The following is a 24249-nucleotide window of genomic DNA, read 5'->3' as shown; positions in this document are numbered from 1 at the left end:
TTAACAGGAGCATGCGCTTTTATCTCTTTTATATCATTAAACAGTCGATGAACTCAATGAGATACACTTCACTGAGATACAAAATTTCAGTATCTTGTCAGCTACAAGGGCCAAATACGGACGAAAAACAGCGAGCAGAACACTCTAATTTGGACTCATATTCGTTAATAATTGTCCCAAGGTACTGTAAGGCAGGGATGAAGTTGTCACTTCTGCCAATTCGGCAGACTTACTTCTAGAAATTCTTCAAGTCCGCTAGTAATTTTTGCCCGACGTTTTAAGACTAAGTTGTTCTTGTTAAGTCCTTGATGTGTTTAAAACTACTTCTTATTTTACTATGCGAAGCAAAATGGGCCGGCATGTCAGTTTCCTTATATTTAGTATGTACCCGTTTCAGACGGCCAACCAGAGAGCGTAACTCAGCGTTGAACCATGGTTTATCTCGGGCGCGCTTACTTAACAGGAGACAACATGGCACAAACGCTTCGTGTCCTATCCTCCGCTTTTTGTTCAGTAAGTTTCATAATTATTCAATACTCAATTCTTGAGCGAGCATATGAAATGTTGGGAAGCATGCTCCTAACGACGAAGTGATTGCCCCGTAGTTCGCTTTACTCTAAACTTAGATCAGCCTGTGATTTCTTTGGAACAACCAGATGTACATTTGAGACAACATTCCGTGTACTGCAATAGCAACAAGTCGAGAAAATGACCTGCACTGTCACCGTTTCACGCTTCGCGAACAATCTGCTCAAAAGTGAAATGGCCCAAGATGTAAAAAATCTAAATTGCATGCACCTCCGGTACGAATCTGTGCGGTTACTGGAGGACATGCCGATTTGGGGTAGATAAAAATCGCCTCCTAGAATATTGTTTTCACTCGTAAGAGTTTCAAGGCAATCAAAGAAATGCACAAGTGGCTGAGAGGGCACATTAGGTGGACGATTAAACCAGCCGATTAAAAACCGTTTCTCGTTTGCAACAGCCTTCTACAAAAAACTGCTTCGATCTTGGCATCGACGAATTCCAAGAGCTCACTGCTGCTGGAGCGAATGCGTGAGTGATTAAGCGCGAGCATTATGATCGCATCAGAAGCACTGACAGCTCTCAGTAATTATTGCAGCGTTCGAGGTACTGCAGTCAGCCCGTGATTCCGCACCCCACACTACTTTTCCTCAATTAAGCTACAAAAGGCGAAAGCGGAAGTTGTAAATTTCATTTTTTCATGCTAAGGAAGTTCATCATCAAATCAGCATTTTGCCGTTTGGCACTACTTGCCTCCTGAGCATATATCTGAATGACATTTTCAGTCGTAATGTCCTACTGCAGCCTTCTCCTTCAAATGCAGTTTGTCATACTTTGGGTGCGTTTTCATGCTTTCTTGGGCGCTTTGCTCAGCGCATGGCAACAGGTTTTGTGCTTTTCACTGACGGTGCGCGTGCAATCTTTGGGTATACCAAATCTTGTCCTTTTCAACTTGTGCGCACTGCTGAGAACTGGAGAAACAAAAACTAGTTGAGTCGGGCCGTAAATGATTCCTCAAAGATCTCCGTGCCGTCTGGCGAACCCACCTCGATAGAGGAAATGTTCAGGCCTCGCCCCGACTGGAAGAGAGAGACGCCGGCTCGGAACTGGACAGGCTGGTCGTCCCGGAGCCATCGGACCACAGGGGAGGGGAGGCCGGTCACGTTGCAGAAGAGAGCCACGCTGTTGCCCTTAGCCACTTGCAGCTGATGGCGCTGAGATGGCCCTGCCTCCATCGTGGGCCTCACTGCGCACCAGAAGTGAACGGAGGACCGCACAGTATTCAACCTAGGTAGCCACAGGCCACATGGCTAGCGTTTCAGTATGTGTGAAGACGAATCGTCTTTTCACCCTACCGAAATTTAGCGCTTAAAGAGGGCCATCATTGCCCTTGCACAATGCTGTAAAGCAAGCTGTGCTACCCGAAGAATTTGACCGAGACTGTGGACTACAGAACCAGCCGCTTCAATCATAAGCCGACGGTAAAAAGTGCCTATTCCTAAGCGCGTCACAGAAAATTGGGCAAGCTGCAAAGACTGAAGAACACGAGAGCGAAGGCGCGAAACAAAACGCACGTTTTCTAGTATTCGCCTGTCATAGCGAAAGGCCAATAATTTCCTTGATTAGTCAAACTCTGGAATATTTTCAATCTGTAGGAAGTGGGCTGAAATGAGGAGTGCCATTATTGGCGACACCCAAAGGACCGTCATGAAGCGAAATTCATAAAAGACATTTCTGAAGATTACGCGAGGATCGAAACGCAAAGCACCGGCGTAGCATTGTGTTACGAGAAACAGTTATAAATCAACATTAAAAACAACTATATGAACCAAGGTAGCGGTCGTTTCAACGGTGTCATTGAGAGCGCTTCAAATTAATTACAGCCGCTCGTAACCATATGCGTTGGAGAAGGAAGGTGCCCGGAACGACCTTGCTCACCGAGAACACTGAGGGAGAAGTTGCGCGTCGCACGGCCCAGCTCGTTGATCGCCGCGCACGAGTAGGGCCCGGCGTGCTCGCGGACCACGTGAAACATGCTGAGGGCGTGGCCTCCTCTAATGACGTCAGTTCCTCCTTGCAGCAGCCATGCAGCGCCAGGGATGATTTCGGAGCTGCCCTTGAACCACACCACATCTGGAGCCGGGTTTCCGGTCGCCGTACAGTCAAATGTGACGGGTTCGCCCTCGAGCAGCTCCCAGGACACGCGGCCGCCACTCTTAAACCCTGGAGGAACTGGTCGTACGAAGAGAACTGAGAAGTTTGGACCGAATGCGTTTACCTCACCGTCCTAAAAGCTAGGTTATTTACAATGAATACTGCTCTCATACTCGTCGGTGCAGTGAAACTGCTTGTGGCGCTTGCTCTTCTGCACGTTCAAGTAACCACGTCATCGGACGTGAATACATATAGGCAACTGTTTCAATGATAAGCAGCAAGAGCGAGCAATGTGTTCTAGCAGCGATAAAGGACCCGGGAGCATTCATTTTTTCTTAAAGAAAGGAAGAAAGAAAGAAATCTGGCACCAGTCTTGAAGGGTCATTTCTGTTATACCAACAGCCAAAGCGCTACGCAGAGGTGCACGCGACAGTGACTACGGAAGATCGGGAACAAATTAGCACACCAAGATAGGGAACCACTGAGAAACCATCAGAATGCTGAGGCCTAATGAGCTCTGCAAACATCGCTTGAAAGCGGTTTCGTGCAAACGAAATATGTGAAAGTCGCATGCCATCACAAACAAAGTCGTAAAGACGCATCATTCACAAAATGGGGCTCAGGTTGCAAATAGAGGCATCGAACACGCGGTTTGGCTGTAGAGTCCGTCCAGACACATGGAGCTTAAACAAGGATGCCAGATGCAACAGTCATTGAGTCCATGAATGCATTTATGCACGAAAACAAATACCTGCGCCTGTCATCGTGTCGTCAAGTCTTTTAGCCTCAATCCTCCCGGCAAGCGGGTAAGAAGTTCCAACAAGTCATGGGATTCCTGACGAGCAGCTTTTGGACGCTTGCAAGATGTAGTGTAAATTACACCAACTTTACAAACGGTTTGCGGTAACTTTGGCAGCACTGCCGGAATTGTTATTGTTCGATCCCCACTGAAGCTAGCCAAGACTATTTGATACTGCGACTATTAAATTTTCTTGTGTCGCAACTTTTCACGTAAGGGCAAAGAAATACCCCGACCGAAATGGTTGGAAGCGATTGCACATAGAATAAAAAGAGCAGTGGTAAAACGCGCGAGGTCACCCTAGTATTGAGTGACGTGCACACATAAACATGATGAATAGACGGGCATGAAATTCTCCTTTTCAAGAGACACTGAGGACAAAGCGCAGTTGGCCTCATTAACTCGTCACAAAAGCGACGTCTTTCACTGGAGTTAAACGAAGCAAATAGAGCCGCAGAAATCTATTCAGGCTGAGAAGAAAAAAGGAATAGATTTGTCCTCGGTGCGCCCCCAATGTGACCGTGCAGCGCGCTCACCGAGCACGTCAACGAGGAACTCCCTGGATGCCGTGCCGACCTCGTTGACGGCGCTGCAGCGGTAGCGGCCGGCGTCCTCTTGGCGCGCCGTCTCGATGACCAACTCGGAGGCTCCGGGCCGCAGCCGGCCGTCGGCACCAGAGATGCGTGATGCGCCCAGCAGCCAGCTCACCTCGGGGCTGGGCACGCCCGTTGCTGCACAGCGCAGCACCGCCTTGGAGCCGACGCGCACACGCACGACGCCCAGCGTCTCGTGGTCCTCGATAGCCGGAGGAACTGCGAGCGAAAACTAGCATGCTAGATCTATACAGTCCCTCGTTATACCACGACCGCGCCTTTTATGAATCGCGCTCGTTTCCCATTCGTGTTATCGCAGGCGCCTTTTAAACAGACACTGCAATCATTTCTTAATGCGATATCCTTTAGGTTGTCTTCTGGCAGGAACCACTGGTTTGTCCGTTATGAAATTCCCTGACTGTTCAAGTGGGTCGTGACGTCATGAGCACCGCCAAACTTGAAATTCTGAGGACTGGAATGATCGAGTCTGTTCCATTCGGAAATCCTACGTGATTATACTAACCGGACCCACTACACCACCTTAATCAGCCCACTAACTTCAACAAATCCACATTAACCCACCCAATATTCTTTTTTATCCACATTTCTCATCAATAATTCCCATAATTTACTTTATCCACCCACTAATCTTCGTTAATCTATTTTGTAGTGCGCGCTTACTTGCGCGATTTGGGGTGGGGTGGGGTTCTGGGGAATAATTGGGGGTGAGCCAATTTACAAATCCTACTGCATTGTCTTCTTTAAGAATGTGTTTACGAAGGTCCCAAGTTTTGCAGGTGTGCGTTCTAAGTACCGTGTCTACTTTCAGGAACATATGCAGGCACCCGCATAGGGAAAACCAGTAGCACGAAAATACCGCGCAACTTTTTGCCACCGGTGAATTATGTGAAAGTGGTTGCTGGCGATAGCTAGTACATATATTTTAAGTAATAAGTTCACGGAGAATCAGGCAAGCGCGTGTGCCTCCCGCGTGCTTGTCATGCGCTGCGCTAACTTATTATCCTGAAATCACAGAGGTCGGCATGCGGCACTCGAAAGGTCTCATCGGATATTTTCCTTATGGCATGAGTTTCATAGGTCCACCAACAGCTGTATATTGACTGCGTGTGCTCCGCAGATTTGGACCTATATGTCGAAAATTTCTTTGCCCGCTGTTGCACATGGTCTGCGTCCACACCCACTTAATGTCACAGATGCCATTTGGCAAGCACAGCCAGGTTGAAACAAAGCGTTAGCTGCGTAGGGTACCGCCTGATCCAACAATGCCGGTAACTCGGGTCGGTAGCTGCTTCCTAGGGCGTGCCTTCAAGCAGATACATTTTTTAGGCTATTCGAAAGTAATCACCTTCCGACACTTATCTGTGCTGAAAAATGTTTCACGTTTGTTAAAAATTACTGGAACAGGCTTCTGTAAGACGTGCTGATAACATTTGCTAGTGTCCATACTGCACGTACCCTTAAATGAAATAAACGGTACATTCAACTGTTCACACTGCCAAGCTGCATGATCAGGAAGGTGGAGTCTGAGGGAGAAATCGGGTTTAGAGCTAATTAAAAAAATTTCTGTAGTGATAAAAGAAAGGGTTATGTTGGAAACCGAAGTGCGCTTTGCTTAAGGGGAGACGCGGTTCTTGAACAGTTTTATTATTAAAGATACGTAATGAAAATATCTGTGTATAAGTGTTTCTTGTTCCTGTTTTCAAAAACATAGTTTATGTGTATCTTAAACAGTTACCGTAATATAAGAAAATAACTAAAGCATTATTTGAATTCGTATGGGTCGTTAAGACCCTTTTCTACGTTTTTGGTTTCAATTAAAATGAACCTGTATCCAAAGAACTGCCATCTGCAGCTATGCTAATTATATTGTTTTTGAAGTGTATCCTCGCATAAAAATGTTAAATTTTGTACGAGCACAATAACTATGAAGCATGACCTGTACTTTCGATCACTGTGAACGAGAAAAAGTCAGAGAGAGAAAGAAGGCAAAAATGTGAGTAGGAACAAAAAGTTCAGCTCGTAAAGAACGAAAGGAAACAGAACCAGTGACATCCTCAAGAGGGCATGGAACGAGTCATCGCATATGCGAGTTACGTTCTGTCTCGCGCCGAAATCAACTACTCTACCTCGGAAAAGGAGTGCCTCGCGGTTATATGGGCCACCATGAAATGTTGGCCTTACCTCCACGGCTGCCGCTTCAAAGTCGTGACAGACCACCATTCTTTGTGGTAGCTGGTCAGTCTCCGTGACCAATCGGGTCGCCTAGCAAGGTGGAGCCTCTGCCTCCAAGAATATGATTTCAGAATTGAGGGTAAATCTGTACGCAAGTACGAAGATGCCGACACGTAGCGCTACCCCCACGTGCTCTTTCGTATCAAGGCAGCGGTCTGGGCATTCCGAAATGACCACGCTCTACATAGCAAGCGGCCATCCGACCATAATCATCATTAGCACGATATCGACGCCGGCCGAATGGAAGGCAAGCGGTTGAACGAGAGGGCCGCGACAGGTAGGGGCGTGCGCACGGGCGTGGCGACTTTGAGCTTTAGCTCGTCTCGGCTAGGCGGCGCTGACACGCAGAGGGAGATGACGCTGTGAACTACATTGCGTCAGTTATACCTAAGTCATTTAGGAAAGACGATAGGGTAATCGCCCCTAATGAGGGAGCAGCACAAGACAGCACAATAGAAAGCAGCTTAGAACTGACCAATCTTAACTGGAAAAAGGCGGAACCAAATATTTCAAAACGCACATACGGAGGAATAAACGAAATTCCAATCAACTTAATTAATGAACTTGGTCGAACAGGCAAGGAAACGCTTATAAAAGCATTGGAGGCAGTCATAAGAAACAAGCAATTTCCGCACAGCTCGGAGCAGAGAAAAATGAATTTGATTTATAAAGGGAAAGGCGATAAGACGAACCTAAAATCCTTCCGACCGATTACGATAACATCTGTTATATACAGGCTGGCGGTGCAGGCGGTGAAAATAAAAATGCAGTCATAGGTAGAAAGTAATAGAATACTCGGAGAACTTCAGAACTGGCTCAGAAGTGGTGGCGCTTAGATGATAGCCTGTTCGTGCTTACCCAGTGCATGGAAATAGCTAAGACGGAAAACAGACCTTTGTATTTAGCATTCTTGGACATAAGCGGTGCATACGATAACGTGAACAGGGAACTCCTGTGGAACATGTTAAAAGATGAAGGTATCGGTCATGAGGTAATTGATTTTCCACAGGAAATGTATCTGGAAAATGAAGTTGAAATAACATGGGAAGGAATTAAGAGTACAACTGTCTAGGTACACAAAGGATTAAGGCAAGGTTGTCATCTATCACCGGCTGCTGTTCATGCTTTATATGATAAGTGTGGAAAGAAGGCTACAAGGACGCAATCTAGGTTATAATCTGTGGTACAGATTAGGCGGAAAGGTTGTTGAGCAACGACTACCGGCTTTAATGTATGCGGGCGATATAATACTGTTAGCACATACCCAGGAAGATTTGCAAACATTGGTTAATTGCTGTGGAGACGAAGGAGACAGTCTAGGTTTCAGTTTTAGCGCAGATAAGTCCGGTGTGATGATTTTCAATGATACAACTGATGAGGAGCTCAAAATACAATGCCATGAAATACCCCGAGTGGCCGAAAACAAATACCTCGGGTATGGGTAAACGAAGGGCAGATGTACACGGAAAATCACGAACAGTCCCTCATGCCAAAATGGCGAAGAGATGCCGGGATAATGAAGCATAGGGCATTGGGGGGGGGGGGGGGGTACAACAGGTATGAAGTCCTCAGAGGTATTTGGAAAGGAATAATAGTGCCGGGGCTTACTTTCGGGAATCCGATTCCATGCTTAAGGACTGAAGTTCAGTCGCAATTAGAAGTAAATCAGAGAACTATTGGAAGATTAGCACTAGGTGCCCACGGGAAAACCACAAACGAGGCAGTACAGGGGGATATGGGCTGGGCAACGTTCGAAGCACGGGAAGCTGAGAGTAAAGTACTATACGAAGAACGCCTGAGGAAATTGGACGATAACAGGTTGGCAGCTAAGGTATTTAAATACCTGTACAGAAAGAGCGTTGACACACAGTGGCGAAAACTAACTAGAAAGCTGACCAGTAAGTTTGGCAGAGACGAGGAAGGAGAATGGAAGAGCATTAAACGACAGGTTAAAACCGCGGAAGGTAAAAATTGGATAAATTCAATGAAAAAGGGGCATAGTGTAGAACTATATCGACACTGGAAAAGGCAGATCAGGAAGGAAGCGTTTTATGATAACTCAAGAGGCAGTGCGGCTGCCAGTGCCCTGCTCTTTGAAGCTAGGGCAGGGTGTCTTAGAACGCGAAGCTACAAAAAGAAATTGAATGAAGAAGATGACACGTGCTGTGTGTGGTAAATATGTAGAAACCACAAAACACCTCATACTAAAATGTGATGGTATCCATCCCGATGTCGATGCAGGCACAGTCACACGTCCAGAGGCCCTAAGGTTTAGAGATAACAATCGTCATGGAAATAAATCTGCGGTTGTAATTAGCAAAAAGCGATTGGAAGATTTTGGGCTCAAAAGCAGAGAGGTGACATAATGTTGAAAGCGTGGGAAGACTTACTGAAAGAAAATGGCAAATTATAATAACTTACAACACAGTTAAACAAAAATGAAGAAAAGAAAAAGCTGAGCATGGTGGCAACTGCAATCATCTTATTTCAAAGGGGACGCTCCTTCCTTCCTCTCTCACTCCCTCCCTCCCTTCCTTCCTTCCTTCCACCATCCATCCATCCATCCATCCATCCATCCATCCATCCATCCATCCATCCATCCGTCCGTCCGTCCGTCCGTCCGTCCGTCCGTCCGTCCGTCCGTCCGTCCGTCCGTCCGTCCGTCCGTTCGTTCGTCCGTCCGTCCGTCCGTCCGTCCGTCCGTCCGTCCGTCCGTCCGTCCGTCCGTCCGTCCATCCATCCATCCATCCATCCATCCATCCATCCATCCATCCATCCATCCATCCATCCATCCATCCATCTTGTGCGATTCGCTCCATTTATTTCTGTCCGCACCTGTACAGTGAGTGTAGGCCCTTAAACGACAACAAACTGCAATATTTCGGACAGAAGTCAAAGAAATTGAAAAGCATGGCTCTGCGCTGACGTCTAAGCAGCAATTAGACCGCTTGTTGAAACCTAGATTAACGTACTTTAATCTAAACCACTTTGAGGTGCACTAGATAAGCGTAGGGAGACCGCTAGATTACCAAAATCAGTGCCCAAGGCTTTTCGTCTTGGTGCACTCTTACAAAAATCTCTATGATCATGAATGCGCACCGAAGGTTTCTGACGTCATAAACAAGGCCTACAAGAGCCTCCAGGATCAAGAGCAGCGGTTGGAAGAGTGCGCTGCGATTGAAAAAGCCGAAGGCCGCGGCGACACAAGGATCGATGAAAAGCGCAAGAAGCTTCGCAAGGAAGGAAAGAGGACACAGATGAAGAAGTTGACGCTGAAAACTACAAGCATATTCAGTGCACGTGATCAGCACAAATGTCTTTGAGGACATAGAACGCAAGTGGCAACAACAAGAAGCTGCGTTCAGGAGGAGTGGAAGCTAAGGCGAGAAGCTGAAATTTGAGAGCAAGAAGAGAAAGAGTGTCAGGCAAATTTTGACAAGAGGAGAGAGAGCGATGACACGAGTTGGAGGAAATTACAGATACGCAACAAGAGCAAATTCTGAAATCCACCAAAGCAAAGTGCTCAAAACCGCTGATGGGGCCGCGCAGCTTCCCATGTTTTCAGCCTAGACGAGCTCGTCGGGTACAAAAAAGAGGAGCGGGAAAGTTATAGAAGAGGCATGGTCTGATTAACCCGTGCATTAAATTGCAGGTAGCGGGGTGCTGGAAGTGATAAGGGAATACGCCTACATAAGGCAAGTAGTGACAGCAGATACGGACCTCGAGAATTTACAACACAGGAACTGTTGGTGCCTTGCTTGAGCTGTCGTGCCTGCTGCTGTTTCCCAAAGCGAAGTTTTCTTCTAATGTGTTCTTGAGCTTCAAATCTCCACCCTCCAGACTTCACTCGCAAACTGCTGCCCTGGCTGCGGACCTTCCCACTCATTGAGGTCACTGACACCGTGTCAGTGTTGTCGCGTTTCCGGTGCCGGAAGTGCAACTGGACACGCGGGCGGCAGCGGCGGTGTTGGAAGGATGCATGCCTGATGTGCTCTTTTTTGCCTATCCAGGTTGGTAAATTAGCTTATTTTCCTGTCAAACGCTGTGTTGCTGCTACCGCCGGTACCCCCGTGTTCTGTGATTTGCTCAGTGCTGTTTTGCTATATGTACCTTTTGTTTAACTGAGTGCTTCGGTGCGCTTCTGCAGCACGTGTCATGGCAAACACACACCAGCCCTGCGACGACCCCTGGCAGTGACGGACGCGTCCCGAAGTACAGCGAATGTGATCCCTCTTGCCATACTAGTAGTTATGGCTGGTCAAAGTCAGTACTTAAGACTAAAGGCGGGGGCGGCCATAGGGCGTGGCGATGTGTAGCTTGCCGTCCATCACAAGCCAAATTTGGGGACAAAACGAAAACGGACTCTGAGCTATCTTTCTGGCAGACATAACTCGGAGGCTCGATGCTCTGGCAGGATGGCCTACTCAAGTTGGTGCGATTGAAGACTCAGCTGAGCTATTGTCCCAGAATTATAATAACCTCCTGAACTGGCAGATTAAACAAGAGAAAGACATCGGACGCTTGAACAGACTTGTAGGCAAATTAGGGACGGTGTGCACTTCGGGCGACATTCAGCAGCTAAAAGCGACAGTAAATGATCTTGAGTTTCGTAGCCGGAAGCTAAACATTGAAGTTCATGGTATCCAAGCTACGCCAAACGAGGACTTTCTGTCTGAATTGAATGATTCGGCCAAGACGTTAGACCTGTCACAGCTGACAATGAACGACATCAGCGCTATGCATAGACTTCAATCAAAACCATATAAAGTGTGCCGGACACGATCACTCAATTCCATTCACCGCCTGTTTATAGGAGGTATTCCGAGGCCAGGATTAGGAACAGTCGAGGATGAGAGATGAGCTGCAAAGCATGACCAATGAGTTAGACTGGGAGAGCATAAAGGTAGGTCTAAAAATTAACATGGAGAAATCCAAAGTAATGTTGAACAGTCTCGCGAGGGAACAGCAGTTTCCAATTGCTAGCGAGATACTGAAAGCGGTAATATGTATACGTCTACTTGGGGCTGGTAGTGGCCGCTGATATAGATCATGAGAGGGAAATAAGTAGAAGTATAAGAATGGGGTGGAGCGCATATGGCAGGTTTTCTCAAATCATGAATGTTATTTTTCCAATATCCCTCAAGACAAAACTATACAACAGCTGTATCTTGCCGGTGCTCACCTATGGGGCAGAAACCTGGAGGCTAACGAAGAGGGCTAAGCTTAAGTTAAGTACAACGCAGCGAGGATTGAAAAGAAAAATGGTACGCGCAACGTAGAGACCGGAAGCGAGCAGAGTTGGTGAGGGAATAAACGCGAGCCAATGATTTCGTAGCAGAAATCAAGACGAAGAAATGGGCTTGGGCAGGGCATGCAATGCGAAGGCCAGGTAATCGATGGTCCTTAAGGATAAGAGACTGAATTCCATGGGTAGGAAAGTTTTGCACGTGGTGGCAGCAAGTTAAGTGTGCGGGTCACTTTAAGCAGTTTGCGATGATAAAGTGGCACAGCTCGCATAGGACAGGGTTAATTGGAGATATATGGGAAAGGCCTTTGTCCAGGAGTGGGCGTAGTCCTGATGATGATAATGAAATTGCAGAGCGGTGTGAGAGAAAAAGAAAAGAGCCGCAAGTGGGCTTTACTGAAAATGCGGTTTTAACAACGCAAACTGAACAATGGAGAGGGAAGCCTTAGGGTGCGAGCCATTGTTTCGACAAGAGGACCTGATTTAAGTTTTTTTGACGGGCGTCAAATTACTGAGCCGTCAGGAGAACGGTTGAGAAGTATGCCGCCTGCCACACATATCCCCCCAGCCATTCACGGAGTACGCCAGGGTCAGGCCCCTTTCCAAGAGAGAGTGCACCGTAAGGGCGGATTACAACGCTAAGGAGAGCTCTTGTACCTGTCTAAGTCGGGTCATCTTCGGGTCCGAAGGCATTCCCATAGCGTTGCGAGATGGTTAACTACTGTCACATCGTTGGTCATGTGTGCGTCTAACCCACGTCCTTCGGATAGGCGGGGACACAACCCCACTTCCGTGCAACGCACCACTGCCAGGTGCTGGAGCGACTTAGATTTTGGGCGTTCCCCTTCGTGCCGCGCCCTCGTTTTACGCCGGCCCTGGTTGCGCAAGCAAGGACCCGCAGCCTACGTACCAGAAGCTTGAGTGTGGGCTTTATCTCACACTCCTCGGGTCTCACGGCGGTACTACAAACATGCGCATCAAGGGGGGAAACTTCAACCTTGTTCGCTTCGTTTTCACTCTCAGCCTGCTGAGACGCTCGCAGGTCTCAGCGCTTCCTAGGGACGGCCAGGATTTCTGTAAACAGAAGACCGATCCAAGCAGCGGCCCCATTTGATCCAAAGCCACGGATTGCAGAGCGATGTCTCTGCCACTGATGCCTGTACCAAGCGGGAATTTATCTGCAGTGGTCGACTTGAGACCTAGCCAAAGCAGCCCCATTCATGGATTGCAACGGCGTACAAACCCTCACCCACAAGAAGCTGAACTCCATTTAGGAAGCATTAGCTATGCTCGGAGCTTGGCTCCAAGTTTTACACTTAGGGCATTCATCGCCAATGGCGCACTCCGCTCGGTTAGAGGAGGGCACTAACCCTCCCAGTGTTAACCGGTCTCAAACGGGCTCTAACCTCTCCCAGGCCCAGGAGAGCACTTAGACCAGGCCAGCTGATCAATCCTTATGTTGATGACCAATAGCTCGCAAAAGCCAGTCCAAGACATCGCCAGTGAGACTACCAATGTACTATCGGCTGAAGCCTTCTGTGGCACAGGGGCGCCCCACTGTCTTACAGGAAAGCACAACTCCCGGCGACTCCGCGCAGGTTGAATTCATTGCACATGTGGCAAGGGTCTAGTACCAGCGTGATCACCTGCAGCCTGAGCCTATTGGCTTTAGCCAAGGGAAAGTGGGTGGGGGCTCACCCATGTACTACGGAACACAATCCATGTTAACCATCGATTTGCTGTATAGGCTCATGCCAACCTGCCCGGATAAATGGCTATAGATAATATGGAACACTTTTCTCCGTCCCCAAAGAAATATACTTGGCGCCGAAATGTTTTCCTCCAGCCATACATGGAGTAAGCCAGGCCCAAGCCCATTCCCAAGAGCGAGTTCCACGCACGGACTACTACGCAGGGGAGTCCTCTTGCATGTTTTTGAAGTCAGGTCAGCTTCCGGCATGAGTAGCTCTCCGATCGAGCGTATCGTGTAGTCAACTACTGTCATTTCTTTGGTCATGTGTGAGTGCAACCCACGTGATTCGACAGAGGGGGGGGGGGGAGGCAGCACGCTTCTGTACTGCGCACCCCTACGAGGTGCTACAGCTTCCGCGGCATCGGATGCTTCCTTCGTGCCGACTTCAAGAAAGAGCCCATTTCCTTGTTATTGTGGAAGAACTGATCAGATAGGTACCCACCGCGAGGAATATCGTCCTTTGTCTTTTCCTTCGTCTGTTAGCAGCTGGCCTAGCGCGATCTCTTCGTTCCTCACCACTTTCAGCTCATCGTCGTCTTCTAAGTAGCACAAATCCGCCTTACGCACTGATTCGAATGTAATAAACGTGCTCTGTAGTTTTTAGGCGTAACGGTTTTGACGCCGTCCTGGTTGCACCAACGGTGTTAGCGCCAGTTCTGCATTCACTTCGTATTCACTCTCGTAGTTTACTGAGACGCTCGTGGGCCAAGGGGTTTCCCAGGGACGGCCTGGGTTTCCAGGAAGGGGAGTGAAGTCAGACTGAAGCAGCGCTCCCGATTGACCCAAGGGCTCGGATTAGACAGTGACGGCTCTACTCCTTATGACTTCAGTCAGAAGGAATTTTCCTGCAGTGTCCTGCTTGCGACTTTGCCGGAACAGCCCATCCCAAGACTTCAGCGGTATATAACCCTCCTGCTTAGTGTCCTGCCAAATTTTGGCCCAAGCCTAGCGATGATCACTGGTGCGGCTTCCATACCGATTACAGGGAGGCGTTAATTCGCCATCTTTGGCTACCACAATATTTTTACGGCCAGTCGGTGGCTTGGCCCAATATCCTTTTCCAAAGCATTTGACCCCTGAAATGTTGAGTGCCAGGCCGTGGGAACCCTTGTACCGGTTCAAAAACCCCGGTGAGTACCAGGCGGAAGTGGGGGCCTCTCTCATATCCCTCCACTTAACCCTGTCCTGTGCCGGCTGCGGCCACCCTATTCCCGAAAACTTAATCGCTTCCCCCATCTAATTTTCTGCCTCTTCTTGTTGCAGCGCTTGTTAATCGTCTCATGTGTCTCCTTCGTTGTCCTTTGTCTTTGTTTTTTGCGCTAATTTATTTACCCTGCTAACCTTGCCTTCTCTTGGAATCGAGTCCGTCACCCTTAAGGACCATAGGTTATCTTGCCATTCGAGTGCCAGAATGGAGTCCGCTCTGCGGACAGTGCGTGCGCGTGTCGCACTCCGGTGCATTGTTTGGGATCAGTTTTATGGCTTTTCGAGCGCGGTGTCGAAAAAAGCTCTGAAGACGGTTGAGGAGTGAGCCTCGAGTGGAAGGCTCCTGGCGGGCCACCCGCTGGGTGCGCTTGCGAACGTTCGTGCTGCTGGGTGGTGGTTAATGAGCTGTGTTTGGTCTGCTTCTCGCCAGCGCTGCTCAGATGCCACCCTGTATCTGTATTTTGAGCCACGGCTGGTGGAAGTTCTACTTGTGAGCATTTTGTTTTCTTGTCAGTGCTGTTTTCAGAGTTTGTGGAAAAGGGCGATCGACTTCTTGGAGTGCACGCAGTCCTCGCGAGTAAACAAGCTCGTGGGCACCGCCGTGCCATTGGTGCTTTCAATTTAAGAGCTAATGCTCCGATTGGCTCTAAGAAGCTCATTCCTGATTGGTCACTAAAATGGTCCCCAGAATGCTGCGGAAATTGATTTAAGGAGTCGATTTGGCTCCAAAACGGGAGACTTGGGCAGGGACTCTTGGTGGGAAGGCGGAGTCGCGAGAGTACGGACAGGGCCATGCTTTGCGCTGGCCACATTCCGAAGAAAGAGTCGCCACTACATGTACGCGAGTTAGGTCGGTCAGGCAGGACAGAGCTTCGAAGGGGCGAGCTTTGGCCTGATTGTTCTTGATGCTAGTGACCACCCTGGTCGATGAGTATAAGTGCAGATAGTTTGTAAATAAACTCAGCTATATGTTTTTGCCAAGAAGTTCGTCTACGCCTCATCTTCCTCCTACGACGTGTCGCACCCAAACGGGCCACCAAAACCGTCGAGCAGGACTAGAGTCTAACTTGCGCAGTCGACAGAATTGGGCGGCGGCTTTCTGCGGAGGGTGAGCGACTTCAGCGACAAGTAACAGAAGATTTATGCTGGTCCAACATCTGCGAAGAACATCCAGGATCTGCTCCTTCAAGCGAAGTGGGTTACAAAGGAATATCCTCAGAGGGCGACTCTCAGCGGAAGGCCTGAACGGCCAACTCCAAGCGACCAGGTTCGAAGCCACGAAGTTGACCGGGCTGACGTTCTGACATGTGGTGAGCTGACCTGCGGACGAGAGAACTTGGCCAGACATCACTGAGTGTGCCAGGCGAAACACGGAAAGCACCAAGGCAAAGGTGGGTCTCTTCTCTGTTCATTTTCAAGTAGGGCACGGTGGTCACCACACGAGGGACAGCTCAGACAGAAGACGGGATTGCGAGCCAAAGTGCTGGCCAGGAGTCCGTATGTAACAGACAAAACTGAAGGATATTCAGTATTACAGGAAAATGATTGTGCTACGAGTCCACCAATTCACAATTTCCCGCCGATCGAGACAAAAAGCAGTAATGCCGTCCTTTTAAGTCAGATCGACATAAAAAAAATTGGAGCTCGAAATTGAGCTCCAGAGACTCACATAGAAGGGCCAGAGCAACAGCGAGCTGGGAGTTCGAAATAGTAAGAGTAGATATGCCGAAAAGTTGAGGGCGGTCCTTGCTCCCATGTCAGCGTCCCATCAGCTGGTGCCCACTTGGTTTATTTATTTAGGACGCTAAATGTGCCGCACGGCATAAAAGGTGATGCCATTAATGTACGTTATTACGTTAATACGTTACAAAAAGGCATAGAGTCGAGTAAGATGTAAAAAGTCACATAATCCTCGGGCATAAATGTTTTTAGTTATCCACAAGGTGAAATTGTAGACATTGTTTGAGGACAGGCCTGCCTCTTGCAGAACGCGAGCGCGCACCAGCGAAGTTCCTGGGCAAGTCCACAATAGGTGGTGAACAGTGGTGTCAGAAGCGGGTGTGTCGCAGTGAGGGCATTTTTCTGGCGCAGGAATCTTCTCACTTTGCCACTGGTGGTGAACTGCAGGCGTAACGGCCACTCCGACACGCAGCCGCCTCAGAGAGACCTCCTCCATCCGTGATAAGTTGGGAGGAAGAGGGTGTGTACACGGGGGAATAAGAGCACGTGTACGCCGCCTGAGAGAGGCTGAAGATGTTAAATGTGTCAGAAGTGGATCTGGTGGCAAAGAGGCAGGAGGTGTTTGCGGTACGTCCGCTAGACGAGATGACATGTCAGATGCGATGCTATCGACATCTGGGCGTGCTTGAAGCCAGTGTATGAGTATAGGGACTGGGTAAGATTTGCAAGCAGCATGTATGTCCTGGGAAACCCGAAGGGTACCATGCACTTTCTTTAGGTGTTTGAGAGCTTCTTGGGAATGAGTGAATAGGTGTACCTGCTTATAAGGAGGGTCGTCAGGTAAAGCTGCTATGGCATTTAAGATCGCTTGGAGCTCCAAGGGAAGAGGTGATGAATTTTCAGTACAGTAGGTCTGGCGGCTGTAGAGTTGAGGGTGTGTCGGGCTTATAAAAACAGTTGATCCCCCCGTTGAGGTTATGACGACATCTGTGTACAGGATGCAGTCATCATGTTGGGTAGAAAAAGTTGATGGTAATGGCGGAGAGAACTCCGACTTCTTATGACAAGCTGGCTTGTTTGATGTAATGTGACAGTAGTCCCATGGAGGTGGTTGAGGCTCGAACATTGGACGAAGAGAAACTTTCCGTGCTCTGTTGGTTTGTCGCTGGGTAATTAAATCTTCCAGTGTGTTGAGCTGCGCATACTCCTGCAGCAGACAAATAGGAGTTGCTCGGGGTAGACCAGTAATGACTCGCATGGCTTCGTGGTTGAGTGCTTCGAGTGTAGACCACTGTCGTTTCGTAAGTTGGTGAAACTGAGCCTGGTATAGGAGCCGAGGTTGAAAGACAGCACGATTAAGTTGACGAGCTGTATCGGAGCGGGCACCTCCAGAGCGATTGGCTATACTGCGGATGAGGCCAAGTGTGTTTATAGCACTCTTGCGCATAGCTGATAACCAAGCCGTGCCTTTGCCTGAAGAATGAACATGCAGGCCCAATACATTGGTATGTTCCACTTCAGGAAGAGGCGCGTTGTCAATAGTGAGCACGAACGGAGTGGCTTTGAAAATACGGCGGCCAGCTTTATTGCCCACATGAACGTAACAGGATTTGGAGAGGTTGAGGGAGACTCTCTGCAAAATGCCCTCAATCTTCTACACAACTTTCTTGCCACTTGGTTTAAAAAAGGGCAGTATGCTGGAGAGCTGCGCAGTTCCGGACGATCTCCGCGGGAGTATATTATTGCCATTGTTGAATGAGCAGAGCCGCGCGCTCATAACAGACAAAGCGGACGACAAGCTACTGCCGTATGAGGAAACCAAAACGTTCGTGCTGGCGGAACTAAAGTTGACACCATAGGAATAATAACGCAGGTTTTTCTGAGGCAGAAAGGGCAATGAAACCTGCAGTCGATTCGCTGCCAGGTTGCAAGTTCTCCTGGAGTATTACTTCATCAGCAGGAAGATAAAATTGTTAAAAGAGTTGCGTAAGTTGCTCATTTCTGACCCGCGGAAAGAGCTCATGAACGATGGTCTGAGGACCTACGTGCTGCAGAACGAATCCGGAGAATGGTTTATACCCGCACGGTTAGTGGAACTAGCTGAAAAATATGAGGATCGCAAAAGGAGCCCCGCCGAATAGGGCAAGGAAGGGCACATACCCAAAAAGGGGATAAGCTGAGGCGACCAGACCTGAAAAACACTTGTATTCGGCCTGCACCCAAATGTTTCTATTGCAATCACCCAGGCCACTACCAACGGAATTGCCCAAAAACTAACTCCAAAGAGTGGGATACGCAGGTGGTATCTAAAAGGTCACCACTGTAAAAACTAAGTGCTAGGGCAGCGTGCAACAGCGTACCAACATGTGACGTATACATAGTGAGTGAGGCGGTGGGAGTTATGAAAATAACATGGGTGGAGCTGCTTGCGGAAGGAACGCCTTTCAAGGCCGGTCTAAGGGGCAGAAATCACCATCCTTAGGAGAAGAGTTGTCCCACAGAAGAACCTATCAGGGGGTGCCGGCAATATATGGCTCAAAATGCGCGTTTGGACATAATGTCATAGCTTACCTAATCTACGTACACTTGACTTTGTCGAGGCCGACACAGGATGACAGTGAAAATCCCCCTGTGCTCACCCTGCGTGCAGCAACTGAGGAGCTGGCGCAGGAAGCCTTGTTAACGCTCGAGACATTTCAGGAGCTCAAGCAAGTTCAGAGTGAAGCTCAACAGCTTGCAATACGAAGAGTAAAAACAGAGATCGAACTCTTCGTACATGAAGCCATACAGGAAGTAGTACCCGTCCGAGGGGATGACCAGGAGCAGAGACATGCGTGTTCTGCACTTGCGGTAGATATTAAGAAAATGGTAGAGCAACGGACACCAATTGAAGGGGAAGGACTCGATAAGGCTTTTGCCAAACAGCAATAGGTAGACACTGGTAGCCAACATGTTTCGCCGGGGACCGAACGGGTGGGGTTCCACCAATGCCAGTTTATTCTTGCACTTTGCTGTGAACTGGTGCTTGAATTTGTTCACCTCTTTTTGTTTGCGACTTGGTAATCTTTGTGCTCTTGGCCCATGTATGCAGTATATCGTTTGTATATTTGTGTTGCTTGCAGGGGCCCTTTCGCTGAGCCATGCTTACGTTGTGCGTACGCCTGATTCGTTTTTTTGTGTTCGCTGTTTTGCTGTCGGTGCGCAACTTTTATGAATCGTTTACTCTCTAGGCGTTGGCTAATGACAGCGCAGAGAATTTGGTGTGCGCGTACACCAAATGTACCCACACCAATCTTGGTGGGGAGGAGTTGAGCTTGCGGGCCGCCGGCCAGTGGGCCATCCACATCTCACCCCGGGCGCCGCTGACATGGTCCTTGTCTTCAGGTTTTTAAGCAGCTCGTCGCGCGGCCCCCGCCCCGGCGACGGTCGCCCGGCGATTCTGAAACAAACAGAGCAAATGTTTCTGGGAGAGGGCTGCCGAGCTATGTGTCGAAGTAAGCTCTGAGGACGGTTGAGGAGTGAACCTCGCGTGGAAGGCTACTGGCGGGCCACCCGCTAGGTGCACGTGCGAACGGTCATGCTGCTTGATGGTGGTTAATGAGCTGTGTTTGCTCTGCTTCTGACCAGCGTGGGTCAGATGCCACCCTGTATCTGTATTTTGAGCCACGGCTGGTGGAAGTTGTACTTGTGTGTATTTTGTTTTCTTGTCAGTGTTCTCGGAATTTGTGGAAAAGCGCGATCGACTTCTTCGAGTACACGCAGTCCTCGCTAGTAAACAAGCTCGTGGGCACCGCCGTGCCATTGGTGCTTTCAATTTAAGAGCTAATGCTACGATTGGCTCTAAGAAGCTCATTCCTGATTGGTCGCTAAAATGGTCCCAAGAATGCTGTGGGAACTGATTTAAGGGGGCGTTTTGGAGCCAAACGATGAGACTTGGGCAGGGACTCTTGGTGGAGAGTCGGAGTCGCGAGAGCACGGACAGGCCCAAGGTTTGCGCTAGGCACGTTCCGAAGAACGAGGATCCGCAACGAGTAGCGCGAGTTAAGTTTGTCAGGCAGCACAGCGTTTCGTATGGCCGAGCTTTGGCCTGACGCTCCCGATCGTTCTTGATGCTAGCGACTACGCCGGTCGATGTGTGGAAATAGTTTGTAAATAAAACCAGCTGTACGTTTCTGCCGAGCAGTTCGTCTACGCCCCATCTTCCTCCTGCAAAGTGTCGCGCCCAAATGGACCCGCCACCTCCACCGGGGAGGACTCGAGTCTAAATACATGGGAGAGGCCTTTGCCCTGCATGGTTGTAGTCAAGCTGATGATGACACTCCTTTGAGGAACACCTGACGATACCGGAACAGGTGAAGAACATCAGTCATCAACCTCTAGAAATAGTGTTCGTTGGCTGAAATAGGCGGCAATATCGTTAAAAGAGGCTGAAGGGTATCGATAGTTTTAATCTTGAGAAGATATTTACTGCGCGGAGCCATGTCAAATATTTTATGAATTGAGAAGCAATTGCACCTACTACTCTCCCTGCTTATATTGGGTGTATTTCTTTATCACCTGGTTGATGTTGTGTGTATGGTGTGCTGTCGAGTATCATTTCGGAAGCCAGCCTGATCCTTTTGTTTAGTGAAGTCTAAGGCTTCTCTAATTGGGTTAGTGATTACCTTACTAAATATACTAAATATTTTTTCAACAGCGGAGAGAAAGTTGATGAGTTTGCTTTTTCTTCAGCGTGAAACATCCTCTTTCGCTTGGCTTGAGATAACGTTAGCATTCTTCTAAGATTACGGTGCGCTCGATGTCGTAAAACATGGCTCATGAAGCGTGGCCACTTTTCATTACACAATGACTCCACCATCCTTCATCAGCCCTCATCTACAGCTACCTCGCATGGTTTTCTTGCACCGTTATATTCTTTTGTAAGGTTTGCGTTTCGCATCTTGTGCTTGCAAGAAAAAAGCCGGCACCGGCAATGTCTGTGACGAAGTAAGAATAAATGCAACTATTTCAGTGTACGTCGCAATAACTCCGTTCTTTGCAAGTGCCAAATGCACTCTATACACCTCTATGCACTCTGTGCATATATATAGAGGGCACTTTTCCATATAAATCTTAAGGGTGCTGAGAACTAACTGCCTACCGCGTCTCCTCTCCTCTGCTGCGCCATGGCCTTGCGCTACCTGTTTCATGATACGAAACAACGAAGCACAAATTTCAAATTATTGAACGAGGTGCCTACTTTAATTCCTCCTACTCGAACAGTTTTTTGAGCCGCTCTTTGAATAAATCTCAGCGCATTAGTTTCGCGTCCATGTTGCATCACCTTTAGGTAGCTATAAGCGATCGTTGGAACACAAAATTGGGATGAGGCCACTATACTAAACATCCTGTGCAGCTGGCTGCTCTCATGTGGTTTAAATGACAGGACACACTGCTGGTAATGATGCTTGAGAGTTAAAAATGAACTCGATGCTCATTGCTTTTGAAACTGGCAATATCATTGGAAAATGGCAATGCTGCACTACGAATACCAATTTTTGCAAATGAAAACAAAAAAACTGTGTCGTCACAGAACACCTACAAAGATATCTTGGGCCGCATTTTATAAGCAGAAATTATTCATTTTTCATATCGAATCCATTTGGTCCTCCGGCATAGGTCATTGTTGTTCGTTGACGTAGCTTCGGCATGCAAGCGTCCGTGGGAAGGGACCGGACCATTACCTTATTCGCCATCGGACCTCGCCATTGGCTGCATATCGCTGGCAATAATTAACCAGCGCATGCTACGAGTGCTAAAAGGTAGCAGTCAAAGTGGGGACCGCTGCCTTGTGGCTTCAGTGACTTCCGTTTAATGCTGCCGGCACGCTGAGGTGATTAGAAACTTCATGTAAGAGGATATCCATTTTAAGGGATTCATATACAATACGGTGCCAGCTGACTCTTCGAGGTAATCAACTTACAAACTTCCATCAAAAGTAAAACTGCAGGACAATCAAGGCCATGATGCGAGAAAGCTGGGATAGGAGTTTAATTGACACTCGATGATTAACTTGACACGTTTAGTCTAATACATCTTTTTTACTATAAGCCGAGGCTTGACACACGCGACAGAGTTTTTCTTGAAGGTAGGGCGGAGAGGTAACTGGTTGGTGGTGCTTCTCGACAGCAGCTGACTTTCCCACTGCGTCTTCGATTTCGCCGTCGCTTTTTCGTGCTGTTCCTGTCTGGCCTTCTAATGAGAGGAGGTCATGTGGAGGGCGGCGCTTCTAGGCGTTATTGACGGACGGACGGACGGACGGACGGACGTATGGATGGACGGACGGACGGACGTATGGATGGATGGATGGATGGATGGATGGATGGATGGATGGATGGATGGATGGATGGATGGATGGATGGATGGATGGATGGATGGATGGATGGATGGATGGATGGATGGATGGATGGATGGATGGATGGATGGATGGATGGATGGATGGATGGATGGATGGATGGATGGATGGATGGATGGATGGATGGATGGATGGATGGATGGATGGATGGATGGATGGATGGATGGATGGATGGATGGATGGATGGATGGATGGATGGATGGATGGATGGATGGATGGATGGATGGATGGATGGATGGATGGATGGATGGATGGATGGATGGATGGATGGATGGATGGATGGATGGATGGATGGATGGATGGATGGATGGATGGATGGATGGATGGATGGATGGATGGATGGATGGATGGATGGATGGATGGATGGATGGATGGATGGATGGATGGATGGATGGATGGATGGATGGATGGATGGATGGATGGATGGATGGATGGATGGATGGATGGATGGATGGATGGATGGATGGATGGATGGGTAAGTGGGTGGGTGGTTGGATGGATGGATGGAAGAATCCATCTATCCGTCCGTCCATGGATGGATGGATGGATGGCACTTCTGGAGGGTAAAGGTGGGCAGGGGTAGGGCGGGCAGGTGGATCGAGGCTGGCGGGGTCAGGGTGGCTATCCTCCTAGCTTGGTGACGCTGTGTAGAAGTGGCTAGAAATTGGAGGCTTCATTCTCTGGACTTTGCACAGACAAAGCCAGCAGCCAGCATTTTCGCGAAGCTCCATTGGTACTGCAATGACAGTAAAATTTCAAAGCGGCGGCTGAAAGGCACTGTGATGACCCTGCTTTTACCATGTTTCCCTTGGCCACAGAAAGCCTCAATCACCCAATTAACCGACGCCTGGCAAGGTCCGGGGGATCGCCACCTACGTAGAGCCCCCTTGTGACCAGCGCCCGGAGGTTTCCGCCTCTGGGAAGAACGACAAGGCCAGCACGAGTTCGCCTTCCCAGACAAGGCATGCCAACGGCTAGTGCACTCCGTGACATACAATGGCCCTGGCGGGGGAGACCAGTTACACCCCCCCCTCTTCGGGAGCCCACCTACGAGTGAACCTGCTGCAGCTGTGGTTGCGCCGACCACCCATGCCCTTGCTATGACACCCTCCATGCTGGCGTTCCTGGAAGCTCGTGGTGGCTTTTCGCACCGGCCTGTGTACGCGCGGGACACTTTACATAGGCACTGAGCGCCTAGTGCTCTACACAAATAAATAAATACCAATGAAAAATCAGCCACCTCCTGCAACAATGCAGGGTATGTTCCTGGGCTAGTTGGTAGTTGTCGAACATCATGAAATCGCAGCGCAGGCAGACAAAGACAGACAGAGAACGCACATACACAGAGTGTGTTTTCAGCTCAATTGTGTGTGTGTTCTCTTTGTGTCCTTGTCTGCCAGCGCTGCGATTTGATGATGTTCCTGCAACAAACGTTGATACCAATCGGTTTTTGCGACAATATTCAAAGCGAGCGGCCACGACGTGCCCTGCTATGTCGCGGGAAACTGCGGGAACTTGAGGACCATCGTACTGAAGACCGCCCGACTTTTTTGTTCATTGTATTCCCCCACCAACGTCTTTCACTCTCTACCGTCTATTTCACTGCTCCACTATAAAATAATATGAATATATTTGTTGATTTTCTTT

General features: G+C 48.7%; 1 protein-coding gene and 1 pseudogene across 1 annotated transcript in view; one reads left to right on the top strand and one right to left on the bottom strand.

The window, feature by feature from the left end:
* The window catches only part of LOC144129199 (hemicentin-1-like), a 266934-nt gene that overhangs the window by 113021 nt on the left and 129664 nt on the right, over positions 1-24249 (bottom strand). The window contains exons 16-18 of the mRNA XM_077663184.1: positions 4015-4290; positions 2464-2757; positions 1572-1771 (exon numbers count right to left, since the gene is read on the bottom strand). Coding sequence (XP_077519310.1) covers positions 1572-1771; positions 2464-2757; positions 4015-4290 — 770 coding nt within the window. The remainder of the gene's footprint in view (positions 1-1571; positions 1772-2463; positions 2758-4014; positions 4291-24249) is intronic.
* Positions 6565-23792, top strand: LOC144104283 (dnaJ homolog subfamily C member 8-like; annotated as a pseudogene).

The sequence above is a fragment of the Amblyomma americanum genome, chromosome 1 (assembly GCF_052857255.1).
Source record: "Amblyomma americanum isolate KBUSLIRL-KWMA chromosome 1, ASM5285725v1, whole genome shotgun sequence".
NCBI lineage: Eukaryota > Metazoa > Arthropoda > Arachnida > Ixodida > Ixodidae > Amblyomma > Amblyomma americanum.
The sequence above is the reverse complement of the archived record's forward strand: the minus strand, read 5'-3'. Positions and strand labels throughout refer to the sequence as shown.